General features: G+C 43.1%; 1 protein-coding gene across 14 annotated transcripts in view; it reads right to left on the reverse strand.

Moving 5' to 3' along the window:
- brsk2b (BR serine/threonine kinase 2b) overlaps window positions 1–13,561 on the reverse strand; it is a 282,427-nt gene that overhangs the window by 137,980 nt on the left and 130,886 nt on the right. For all 14 annotated transcript variants that reach the window (XM_069181592.1, XM_069181593.1, XM_015338173.2 and 11 more), the window contains one exon: window positions 9,064–9,158. In XM_069181592.1, the coding sequence (XP_069037693.1) occupies window positions 9,064–9,158 (95 nt within the window). The remainder of the gene's footprint in view (window positions 1–9,063; window positions 9,159–13,561) is intronic.

A 13,561-nucleotide genomic window follows, 5' to 3' on the forward strand; every position in this document is an offset into this window, starting at 1 on the left:
ATCCCCATGTCACTCTTGTTGCTCTACAGGGTAGTGGTTGCACTCCAGCCAAAACTCCTCTCCCTCCCACAAAGCACCATCCCTGACTACAGGCTTATGGCAGGAGCTCTGTATGGCTCCAGCTCTTGCCTTGTCCTCTTCAACAACAGAAACCAATTCTTCTGATGCAGCAGGACCCTCTGTAGAGCACGCTGAGAAAAGTTAACACTTTTCTCTATCTGCCATTATCAACCCATCTATCTTTCCTGTTTTTACGCCCTTGATCCAATTCAGGGTCACAGGGGAGGTATCCTATTCCAACAAGCAATTGGGCCCAAGGCAGGGTTCACCCTGGAGGGGACGCCAGTCCATCACAGGACAGACACAGGTACAGACACGCACACATTCACAACAGGCCCCATTTTCCCAGAAGCCAAATAACCTACAAACATGTCTTTAGAATGTGGGAGGAAGCCAGGTCACCTGGAGGAAACATACAAGAACACAGGAACATCCAAACTCCATCATTCGCAACCAATTCATCCATATACACCAATACAATACAAAATTGCAGCACTTCCATTCATTATAGACAGGGACAGCAAGCAGTGCTCTGTGCATACAGGCACAGTGATTTTAATTTAGACTGCAGTTCATTTTGGGAATGCATGAAAATGCAACCACAGGGGGTCTTTGGGAACTGTTTATTCTTCTGACTCCCAGGGCAGGGGCTTTCATTAAAACTGCCTTGTGAGCCCCACTGCCCGCCCTCTGTCAGGAACGGGTCCTGTGGCTGGCACTTGCCCAAGGTGACACAGCAAGTTAATAACCGAGCAGGGATTTCAGCTCATTAGCATTACAAAAGTGCCATTTAAGGCAACGTGGCAGGTGCAGTGGATTGTCAGGTGAACAACCAAGGGGCATCATACGAAACGGAAGAAGACTCTTGTCATGGTTTGACCTGTCACACTCACGGAAATCCCATTTCCTGGACAGAGGTGTCCTTAACGGGAAAGCTTCACTTTAAAATAAGTAAAACCGCTGTATATGTTCCATGCTCTGTCTTTGAGTCTGCTATGCACAGGTGAAGGCTCTCTAATTTCATTCAAAAACATGAAACCGCACACAAGTAGCCTCTCCTCCCCTCTCCAGATGAAGCCTCCAGCACAGAAATCAAGTGCTATGTCAGACGAAGTGATGTGCCTGAATCAGTCCTCGGTTCTAAATTGCATACTATTTCCTGCGAGCTGCTGGAATTCCATCCCTTCCACCTCTGTGCATCTGTGCAGCAATGCTCTCCAATTAAGTAGGTGTCAAACTGACAAGATCATTAATGATCAGAGCGCACCTATTCAGGGGAAGGCTGCTTCCTTTGTTACAAATGCAAAACCCGCCAAGTGTCAGTATTCAGCTCTCTGCTCAGCATGCTGTATGGAGACAGGCGGCTCTGTGAAATACAGATTTCACAGGCAGCAACAGAGAAGCAATCATTCCTCACAAAATGAAAAGGCTGTACCTGTATTATTAATACTACCAGTGGTGTTGATTTTGTGTGTGGCCTAAGTGAGAGCTAACATTTAGATACTGTGATTTTCAAGATGCCAGGGTGTCTCCTGCGCTGTAGCCCAGTAGGTTGCTCAGAGTAAATGACCTGAACTCCAAATAACACACCACGGGCGCTTCATAGTAAAATGTCAAGGCTCTGACTTGTGGTGTTGAAGACGGTATTAATGTGATATTACTGGGCGTTTCCAGTTCTCTGTGATACTACAGTAGGAAGTCCCACTTAAAATGCCCGGAATGTTAAAAATGGATAAAATTAGTACACAAATTAACTGGGCTAGAGCAGGGGGCCGACACTGGTGAGCAAAAAAAGGGGAAAAAACACAACCAGAGAAGAGTCTTTTTAAACCCCCAGGGCAAAGTAAGGATAGGGTTCCTCCTGGCAGTAGTAGGTCTCCTGTAGGTGCTTCTGAGTAGAGTCCACAGTTGTGGTGGCTGAAGGCACTTCAAGAGCAAAAGGAAAGAAAAACTGGTGATGCATGATCTTTCCCTGATCAGAAGATGAACAGCTCTTTAGCGATAAATTACCTTAATTGTACAAACCAGGAAAAAACTCCTGTCAGGACACAATTACATGTCATCTGCTACCCAAGCACAAGGCTCTTCTGGGTTAATTCTCAAGCTGATGTTTTGTTTCCGGCAAAATTGACAAAATTGTTCTCACAAAAATCCCAAAGCTCTCCTTTAAATACTGTCATTACAATTAACAAGGTAATATGGAAACTCCACCTGAAAAACCCTTGTTTTGGGAAAGCAGGCTACATAATCTACAATTTAAAACCACGACAGAACAAAATTGCAGAATGAATTTGGCTATTGTTCTACAAAGGAACCTCAACAACAGTACTTACATTTGAAAATAAGCTCTATATATTGAATGCTCTCTGAAGAGCAGGAATGGCAGCAGTCCTTTCAGCTTCTGAGCTGATCTGCAGCTTTCCGAAGAGAACACACAACTCCTGTAACTCACTTTGCAGGCTTATAATTTACTTTCCCCACAGCCTCAAATCATGTCTAGTTCCCATGACGACAGCCTCCTCTGAACATCTAAAATAACATACAAAACCAACAAGACAGCAGATAAGAGTGACCTTCAGAGAAACACCACAGCTGGCATAACACAAACAGCAGAGAGGGACACTGGCACCAGTTATTTACAATTCCCTCCCCTGATAACCTTCACAAAGTAATCCAGTTGTGTGGTATCCTTTGGCCAATTAGCCACATGTAGATGGCCCAGAGTTGAGAGATTGTTAAAGTGTCCAACCCACAATTGAGCCACCACCACCCGCAAGCGTATTCATGCCTTCATTGTCAAAGCCCTAATTAAGCAGGAAGGTTTTCCAAAATATACGGAAAAAATACTTCAAAATACTACTGAGCATCCATCAGCAAGTATTTTATTCCTGGGTCTGTGGCTTCGTGTTTAGTATTACTAGGTAAACCCTGCAGGCTTCACCAAATGAAGACAAGAACTGTTTTACAAAGCTATAGACATGTGATCTAAACTTCTACCTGATGCTACTCTCAAACTTAACTGGTGATAAATGAAAGTGCAACCTTAAAACTCTGATCGCAAACCATTTATCACTCACTCAAAGATTCAGAAAGATTACAATTAAGGACCCCACTTCTGCATGGCAGCCCCACAGACCTGGGCCCTGCTTGCCAGCCAGGAGACAAAAGCACGGCTTATGTTTCCTCTCAGACTAGCAGAAGCTCTGTGCCTATCTTAGCCAACTCTGAGCTACTCTGTGCAGAGTCTGACTGTAGCACAGTGTTCTAGGCTGACCTTTGATACATACTGTACAACACCGCTTAGAACTGTATGAAGAAAAAGCTCAGGAACTGAGGTACAGTAGACCTTTTGAGAGTCAGCTGAGTGACTATTTGGTATTTGGTTATTGAGCATTATTGTTCTCTAAGTCTGACTGGCAGTAGGTTTAGGGAAATAGCTCTGAACCTGAAGTATTCAGAGCACAAATCAGAATATACAGTACAGTGGGTTTCAGAAAATGGCTGGCTAGCTCTCAAAGGAAAGGAACAGAAAAACAAAAACTGTTTTTGTGAAGCAGACTAACCATCAGGATGCCAGCCTTACCCAAGCTAGGACTTGATCAAACAGAATTGGCAATATTTCCTGGGAATCAGCGTCATACTGGAAGCAAAACAGCTGTCAAACTCTGTAACAACACGGGAGTGACTTGGTAGAAAGTGAGCTGCAACTAAACACTTTTGTCTGTTTGATTTTATTTCAGTCACCAAACACTTTTTGTGATGGCCTGATCGCTCATAGTGTTCATTTCTCTCATTCAGAAATACTGTTAAGAATAAACATGCTTATTCTTAATTAGACAGGCTGGTGTCTGTTACACAACACCACGCATAAAAAGGAAAAGACACAAACACTGTGTGGTTACTTCATGTGGGTAAAGCCTGGCTTCATACACCATGCAGGGCCCGTGTTTTGTCCATTATATGTGCATGTGTATAAGGGTGTAAACATAAACATGTACTCTACTGTATGTGTATAAGAGTGTATATCATCTATGCAGGACTCTATAAGACGTCATGAGAAGAAGACACAGCTTTTGTCTTCATCACAGGAATATTACTGTATATATCACCAACTCTATATTAAACTATACATTACATATGAAAAATGCACTACTGAACAAATGGGGTTTTAAATATTAAAAAGCAAAAACGACGTGTTTTGCCATGAAATGTGAAGAATTATGAACTCTCTTTACTCCAAAAATTTGTGTTATTAAAGTCAGTCAGCTGATCATACACATCGGAGGCCTTCACTTATAGCATGGCGATCAACAGAGAAAGCAGCAATCCAAACTATTACACGGGCAACGAACTCAGGGAGTGTCACTGACCATAGCCAGCGTTTGATGATATCAATAACCATTTCATGGCAAATTGAAAAGCTAATGTGTGATGCCTGTTGTTTAAAATTATATGTAAAAAGAACATAACAAGTGTGTGCTTCCAGAATGAGGTCAATCTGAGAACGAATTCACACTTCTCTACTGCAGGTTCAAAAGGGGTGGCACCTCTATAATCCCAAAAGCTCGGTTTAAGGATGTGTTTCTGTTGTCGTAGAGCAGTAGCTCCCCTCCAATCATAGAATTTTATTTCAACGCTACACCTACAGTAGCTGAGCTGAGGCATGTTAGCAAAGCCCCCTGAGCGCCTGTCCAATCACTTTAATCCCCGTGTTAAGACGACACAACAGCCACAAACAAGTGTCGGCCAGCTAAAGCTTCTTTCCAAAACGAAGGGCTGAACGTGTTTGCTATGGGGGGAGGGGGAGTTTCCACAGAGCCCATTTCCTACAGCAGGTCAAAAAACAGCTCAAAATCAATCTTGGAGTAAAAGCCAGCTTCTGCCGGATTACGGCCTGCAGAGCCCACAATCACTGATGCATCCTCAGTCACCAGACTCTGTGTAATTACAGAAGGGAAATAAACCTGCTGGAAACTAAGTAATTGAGAGGAGAATAAACAAAGTGCCCAACACGGTTGTTTTTTTTTAAAGAGCCTCTGGATTAAAGAGGGACAGGCTGGAAAACGAGAAGCAATCACAGCTACTAAATAAATTACAACACCCTGGGGAAATCGCGCCGAAAACGGGGATATGCTGTTTCACATCTTCCCAAGCATTTAAATCTAGTTAGATATTTATCGCTGGTGATACATAATGTTTATATATATATAATTGTTTGCATCGATTGCCTTTGATTTAACTTCTGCATCCAAATGGACAGTTTTCCATCATTTGCTCACATAGTGAAGCCCCTAAAGATCTTCAAAATGAAACTACAGCTTGCTGCCCTTGGCTGGCACAAAATTAAGTGCAATTGAGCTTGAGGTGCTACACTTTTCCATATGTCATACTCTGGGCTTTTTGCTAAAGGACATTTTTTAATCATCAGATTGCAGGCTTCTAAAATTCTTGATTTTTTCCTACCATCGTTATGAAATGAGAGGCTATAGGTTCTGGAGTACAAACAAACGTGGACACTAAGCATTAAACAACATTTTATTTTTTTTAATAAAACAATAATTTTTTTCAAAAGAAAGATTTTATTAGGTTAAGTGGGCTTTTAACATGTATACAGTACCTCCATCCTCAATAGAGTAAGAAACAGTGAGTCAAAACATGACTGTTTGAGATATTACACCGCAGCGCAGTCAGATAATGGAAGTTTATTTCTAAAGTACTTGAAATTTTGTTTTTCCTCAACAGGAATTTGAGTTTTTTTTTCTGTTCGGTTTCCTTTAAGGACGTAGCTGCTGTATGTGAAGCGTAATCTCAGCAATAAAATGTATATATTCAATACAGGTCCTCTACATGGTACAAATGAAGTGGGCCGAGACTCCTCAATACTGCTCTACAATCTGACCCTAGGGAGGGCGCTCCCTGAGCTCTCTCTCTCTGTTCATTGACTGAAGACCATGGCTATTACCCTGAAGTAGCTTGATGCGCTCTTGACTATCGATTGCCTAGGCTGGAGCCCTTGACTGTGTGCAACCAGCTGCTTCTGTTAATTTTGCATGGAGATTTCCTGACACAAAAAAGAGAGGATTCGCTCTTCCCCCACAGAATCTAAATGAGGGGAGGTCAATGTCCTCTAGTGCGTAGAGCCACCCCTAACTCATCTCTGAGAAAATGAACCACTTCATTTTTGGTAAAAACTGAAATCAAACAAGTAAGCCTTAGAAGAAACATTTTTACAAGTTTTATAGAGCAGTCATGAGGGCAGTGATTTTTCATTGATTTTTTTCATTGGCTAATGAAAAATCAGTCTGAGGGCAAAAACTCATTTCACATTTGCTTGCAGTTAAGGGTTCTCGCCTGAGGACACAAGTAGAAATTAAGAGCACAACACGCGTTTAGGACTGGGGGAAAAAAGTGCTTCTTTTCACAAAGGGGGGGCTTTCCACAATCCGCTAAACCAAGATATTAAATGGAGTTTATATCAAAAGTTTAGGAGGGCTGACAACAGCCAAGTTAATTCAACCTCAGATGACAGTAATTTGTAAACATTCCTGACCTCATTTTCTCACATAAAAACTATAAATACTACATGTCATCTCCTTCTCTCCCTTGCTTTGGCTTTCCTCCTCCACCATATCCCCAGCTTTGCAGCCTCCCTCTGCCAAGTGGGTTAGGCCAAATTTACTGTGACTACAACAGTCTATAAACCTTCAATTCACTTAAGTCTTTGTTGTTGTTATCCCTAGTGCAAGCAGATTCCTTAGACTCTTTCAAGAAATGATGAGTGAGATCTCCAGATTAGCTTCCAGCAAACCCACACAAACAAACGGGCTGAACGGCTGCCTCTTGTTTGTATTTTTACACACGAGCTTCAAAAAGGTCTTGACTTTAGAAGGGGTTTTGAAAGTGCAAAACCAACTGACACAGTAGGTTTAGCTTCCTAATTGAGAGTCCAGGTAAGAAAGCAATGAAGTTGCTTTGGGTTTTTAGGAGATCTTAGTCAGCAGAACGAGACTCCAGATCTTAATAATAATTGCTTACACTTATATATTGTAGCGCTTTTCTGGACACTCCACTCAAAGCACTTTACAGGTAATGGGGATCCCCTCCACCACCAGCGTACAGCCTCACCTGGATGATGCGACGACAGCCAGAGGTCGCCAGTACACTCCCCACACACCAGCTCTCAGTGGGGAGGAGAATCGGAGATGGGGGTAATTAGGAGGCTATTATGACTGGTAAAGGCCGGGGGGGATTTGGCCAGGGCACTGGGGTAACACCCCAACTCTTTGAGAAACACCCTGGGATTTATAATGACCACAGAGAGTCAGGACCTCGGTTTTAAGCCTTTTGTTTAGGTACATATAGTGTCCCCATCTCTATACTGGGACAATAGGATACACAGTGATCTTCCCTAGAGGGACTACCAGCACACCTTGAACCTCAGATCTTCTGCAGACAGGGATTCCCACATCAAGGTAACCCATGATGTGAAAACATCTGCACACACAAAGAAAGAAGAAAAGCAGAGAAGCACCCAGGCTAATCTCTGCGTAATGTGATCCCGCAGCCACTACCTTGCACAATAGTTTTTAATAAATCATTAAGCACATTTTTTAGACCTTTAGAGACTTTCTCAGATGTGAACATCATTCTGTTTTGATGAAGCACGATACATCCTCCACACATTCAATTCAATGTATATCCCATCTTAATCCAAGCCCATTAGCTCTGGATTCACAACCAGTAACACACTGATTAAGTATTTACATGTACAGTATTTCCTCTGACTCAAGCCTAGCTTTTTTGTATGATTTAGTTAGGTTGAGGGAATTAAGCCTCCCCATACCTTTGTTTAAAGGGTTGGGACGCGGATTAAGAACAGAGGCAGGAAACGAGTCCCTAATCCCTTGCGTAAGGGTACATGTGTAGAGCAAAGTGAAAATCGCATCAGTCTGAGCCTGACAAATAAACACGCGGCACAAAAGAGCGATTTCACAAAGTGAGGAGCAAAGCAGCTCACTGATCCTGTTGGATATATGTGTAAATGTCTCTTAAAATCCAGAGCCCCTCTCCCCGCTGGCTGTCCCCTGTGCAGAATATTAGCCGAATCAGAATTTCCTACCTGAAGGCAGAATAAAATGTCAAGAAAAATGAACAAATCTATTCAACCGGCATATGGTATTGACTGCACATATGGGAGATCAGACTTTGGGCAGAGATTCAATAACTCAGCCACGCTGGAGCACATTCAATATCTCCGCCATGGTGGAACAGATGCGACACCTCAGTCACATGGCGTTGTGTCTCTCCTGCCTCCTGAAGCCCAACCCCACCAACGACACATCCTCATTCATTCACCACATCTCCAGCTCGCCCAGGCTGAACCGTGCTCGCATCTCGGCTCGATCACAATTGTAGCAGACAAGGATAAAAAAAACAACCGTAAACATTATTTAAAAAACAAAGCAACATTGTTTTGGTTTCAAGTTCGAGCAATAAGAACTGGGAAGGAATTTCACTGGCTTTATTTTGCCTTAAAATGGCCAATCCTCAGCAAAAGATCAGCACGGATATGACCATGGACAAAAATAAATTCACACAGATTGTAGTGCACTTAAAATGACTATAAATAACACAGCTCCTGTTTTTCCCTCCTCTTACTCACGATTTCCTGATTCTCTATCAACTTCAAAACTCATCAATCCCTTCTAAGTGCCTAAAGGTTTTGGGGGTGTGCGGGATGTTGTTTGCTTGGTTTCCAACATACACCATATTCACTGACATTTCTAAGAAAAATACATCTTGAAGGGAAATTCCTCATTCTCATTATTTCCTCAGAATTCTTTCATTTCAGAAATACAAAATGGGAAAAATAATTTAACCCATTTATATAACAGGGTAATTTCTTCAGGACTTTCCCACAGAGCCTGCAGACAGATGCTCACACACCAAAACACACACATCAGGAACACAAAACTGGGCTCCAAGTACATGGGAACAGCTTACCTTCATTAGTACAGACTCGCTCAGTTTCTCTCGATTCACAATCTTTATTGCGACCTTCTGACACGTGACACAGTGGACTCCGAGCTTCACCAGCCCTGCACACAAGACAAAAATGACAGATCAGGTAAGAAAGAAAGCCCATGACATGCTCATGACAGAATACACAGCCTCTTTAACCAAGATAATGAGGAACCCCAAATCAAATGGATAGATAGATTGTCTCAGTGGCAGACAATGTGTGGGTGAGATTGAGGATCTGAAGATGGGAGTTGCCTCAACGTCCCAGGTGAGACGAGTCCCACATCCCAATGCTCTGGAAAACCGGTGGAATGTACAGCTGGATTCTCCTCAACACAACCTCACCTGAAGGTCATGCTGACAAAACAACTGGGAAAGAGCAGGAAGTATTTCAGGAAGTACTTGTTGAACTGTGCTAGCTGCTTGATCATGTCCATCATGCGGGACAGATTCTTACAGTAAGTCTGGGCTAAATGGTATAGTGAGAAAATGATCTGTTTCTCACTATACTAGTGTCAGAAACGAACACCACTCACACAACAGAGGGGTTTCTGTTTAAACAAAACCTGATTGTCTAGAGGTAAATACTGTACATGAAGTGTCCTGAAAGTCATTACCCCTTTCAAAACAGGTATAAAAATCAGAAAACTGCTTATCCTCGTGAGGGAAATTGAAAACATGGCACTGAAACCAGAAATTACTTTTGATCCACCTCAGAGTTTTTTTGGAAAGCAAAGTTTACCCTGCAGTTAGAAAGAGTGAGGAAAATATACAATGAGGCAAAAGCTTTGACAAGACAAATAAATAAAAAATATTACAGTCTTTTGGCTTTAGCCCATTAATTATTGAAGTGTACGAACAGCCCTATTATTAAACCATTTTATTCAACATCTCATGGTTTTCATGCTCTTAATGATCACTTTTACTTTTGAGTCAGATGCTTTTTGAACATTTTTACTTCGAAATGAAACTTTTTCATTTTGCATCATAAACTAAAAATCCTTGCGTCTCTATCCCCTGAGCCTTACGATGTATATTGCAGAAAGCGAACTGGTAAACAAGTAGAGTCGATTGATGCTTAAAGTCCGAAAAATAGGCTTCAGCCCATTATGTGCAGAATCTCTTATTTCCCCCCAGAGCACCAACTATGGAAAACAGCTTTATTTTCTCTTTTCCCATACCCTGGGAAAAAATATGTTTTACTTTGAAATGTGTATTTCAACATTATTTATCAATGCTCTATAGCTGATTTCCCACATGGCTGAGAAGACTGGCAACTTAAAGAAGATCGTATTCTTGAAAAGGCCGACATGGTCTGCTTTTACAAGGAATATTCTTATTTAATACTGTATATCCATATCAATTCTAATCGAATAAATACAATCAGTTCTGCGCTTCATCTCTCTTCATAATTCATTGATTATTTTAAGTGATGGGGAATCCAAAATATGTTGACGTAAAACAGATATTCCTGTACTCTATAAAATGTGCTAAATAGCCATAAATCATGCTATTGTGCTACACTTTATGTACTGTAGCAGACACATAAGCCCACGCACTTTTACAATTCCTTTTAATAACATTCAGTCACTATTAGATGTTAAAGCCTAGTCATGTTACAGTGCTGCTGTCTTCCTGACGAAAAGAAGCAACCAAACTAAACAACACTGCCGGACGAATAGAGAAATGGGAAAAAAATCAGTTGAGAAAAACAAAAGCTTCAGTCCAATGAGGATGTTTGAGGATCATTTTCCTTGCTTAAGGATCACACTGTGACAGTGTATAAGGGTGAATGGTGAGTAATGGCATAAGGCTCAGTATCTGAGATCCACAAAGCGAACTGTGTAACAGGTTATTACAGGTTAGTTTTAACCAACTGATGATGTGTTGTTGCAACAGTAATCCTGATCAGTACGAGAGGAACCGCAGGTCCAGACTCTGGGTGTCTGTTCTTGGCTGAGGAGCCAGTGAAGGGAAGCTGGCATCCGTAGGATCATGACTGAATGTCTCCAAGTCGGAATCCCCCCTAAAAAGGTGGCACATGAGGGGGTCGGTCTCTCAGCTGTCTGGCAAAGGACGCCTGCCCATGCTGCGCCCCCGCTCTGCAGTGACCCCAGAGAAAAAGCCGCCACTGGAGCTCACAGGGTGCCGAGAGCTCGCGGGCAGACACGGCAGTCACCCCTGAATCAGCCAGCGATTCCACCACGAACAGCAGCCAGCAATCCCAGAGGAAGAGGGTGATGGCACAGAAGACAAAGCCCAGAAAGTCTGCATGCAAGACCAACGGAACACGGAGTCAAACAAAAGCCTTCATGGGCTGAGACCTCTCCGCACACGAGAGTGCTGACAGATCCTGCACTAGATCTCCCAGTCTGCAGCGGAAGGTGAAGGGTGGAGGGTGGTCTGCCCTCTGACCGGACACGAGTGCCGGGATCCTGCCGGGGAGCAGAGCCGGCAATCTGAGGGAGACCAGGATCAGGGATGAGGCTCCTGCTAATCCATGGAAACCGAGATCCTGGAAGAGCGCAGCTCTCTCCACGGGCCCGCGGAGCGAGAAAGAGGACGTTAGTCAAATAGCGCCATGCAGGTAATTAAACACCAATGAAAAGCAGGGGGTGTGGGCACTGGGCCCATCACCACACGCACTTATGAGGCCAACTGCAAAGGGGACTCTGGTTAAATCTTCAACGCAATCAGAGCCGAGCCAAAAACAATGTCACTTTGAACCCTTTTTCCCAACTGTATTATTTCATCTCCATTTTTCCCTTTCACCGCATTTCTTTCTTAATGCAATAAGCTTTATATTCTATATGCTACTAGAAAAGAGCGAACAATAGCAGTGCTCCCAGTATCGACAGCCCCCCAATATCTTCCCAGCCCAGTGCTCCAGGGGGCTCAGTGAGTGGTCAGTAACTGCAGCCTCAGAGTTCCTGAGCCATGCTCCTGTGCGCTAGTGTCATTGTACAGTACAAATCCACTCATCCATTTTTGGTCATATCTTTCTCCTTGGAGAGTTGAGGTTCAAAAATTACTGTACCAATTTGAATAGGAAATCTGAAATTTCAAACACAGCATTGTCCCAATTTAGAATCACAACATTAAGGTGTACTCAGAGGTAAATAAAACACCTTCAGCTGCCTTCTTATAGAATCACACACACACACCACATCCACACATCACAGATCCTCAGAAATGTCTTGGGGTCACTTTCACTACAGCTGGAAAACGATGGAGAGAAAGCCTGAGAGAGACACAGCAGAGAGGTAGGAGTAAAGACTCCCGTTCTGTACCATCAATCACGAATCCAGGACTCTCCAGATTCTGTCACCATGACTTATCTCTCCACAAGAAGAGCTCTTCGGAGGTTTCCCTTAGTCCGTAGTGAAGGAATATTACCAGGTCACTCACTGCCAATCACGAGTCTGACCTGAAATAAAAGCCTTCCTTCAGCTTAGCAGTAAGGTCAAGAGAGTTTCAAGGGAATTCTTTTTTTTCCTTAATAACACAGCACTCCAACTGGCATTGGTCTCCACCACCTCTGGCAATCGGCAAACACAAAATGAAACCTCACTTTGACATGCAGAGTCAAAACCCAACTTGAACTTGCCACACCTCTGATGAACAAGAAGGCACAGATGGTATTCTGTCTCAATGTCAATGTCATCGAAAGATCCTCCAGCATCTAAATATTTATTGAAGGTCGGACACACAGGCTATGGGATTTCACTGCAATGGCCTCTGTGCTGCAGCTGCTGCAGATCTGTTGCTGTCCAAACCCATGCCAAAGGAAAGCACATGCCTGATAACCACACCCTGATGGTTCCTGCCATCCCAACCCTGACCCAATTGCCCGATACAATCCGCCAACCCCCTCTGCGCCCCCTCTCACACCGACATCCCCTCTCTCTGTGCCAGCCTCCCAAGACACTGCTCTCTTCATAGCAAGATGTTCTCTATCTCTATCTCTTAGTTTGCCACTAAGGCCAGTTATAGGCTGAAAAGGCCTGTGGGGAAAATAAAATTAAAGTTTTAGTCAACACACCCAACACGATCAAGCTGCGATATCAAAATAATTCATTCACAACCATAAACAGACAGAATAATCTTGACTGAAATGTGGTCCAGACAGCAGCCCCGGTCCCTGTCACCTGCCCACTTCGTCTGGACCAATCGGGTGCATGCTCCCTAGAGTCTGATGTTACTATGGCGACTTTCCTTTTCTGCGTGATACCCTGATAACAGATGACGCCACAAACACAAACAGGGACAACGAAAAAGGGCAAAAGCCTCTGGAAGCTAACTCCACAAATGCGCATAAGTAACAGAAAGTGGAGAAATAATGTCTTGCAGTTAAGCAGTCACTGACGATTTTCCCTCTGTACCTACAGTAGCACTAAATAAATAGTGCAACTACTGGACCCAGCACTAAAAACATACTGGAGATAATGCAGGACCAAGGATTAGCAAAAAGAGTGCACTC

The sequence above is a fragment of the Lepisosteus oculatus genome, chromosome 21 (assembly GCF_040954835.1).
Source record: "Lepisosteus oculatus isolate fLepOcu1 chromosome 21, fLepOcu1.hap2, whole genome shotgun sequence".
NCBI lineage: Eukaryota > Metazoa > Chordata > Actinopteri > Semionotiformes > Lepisosteidae > Lepisosteus > Lepisosteus oculatus.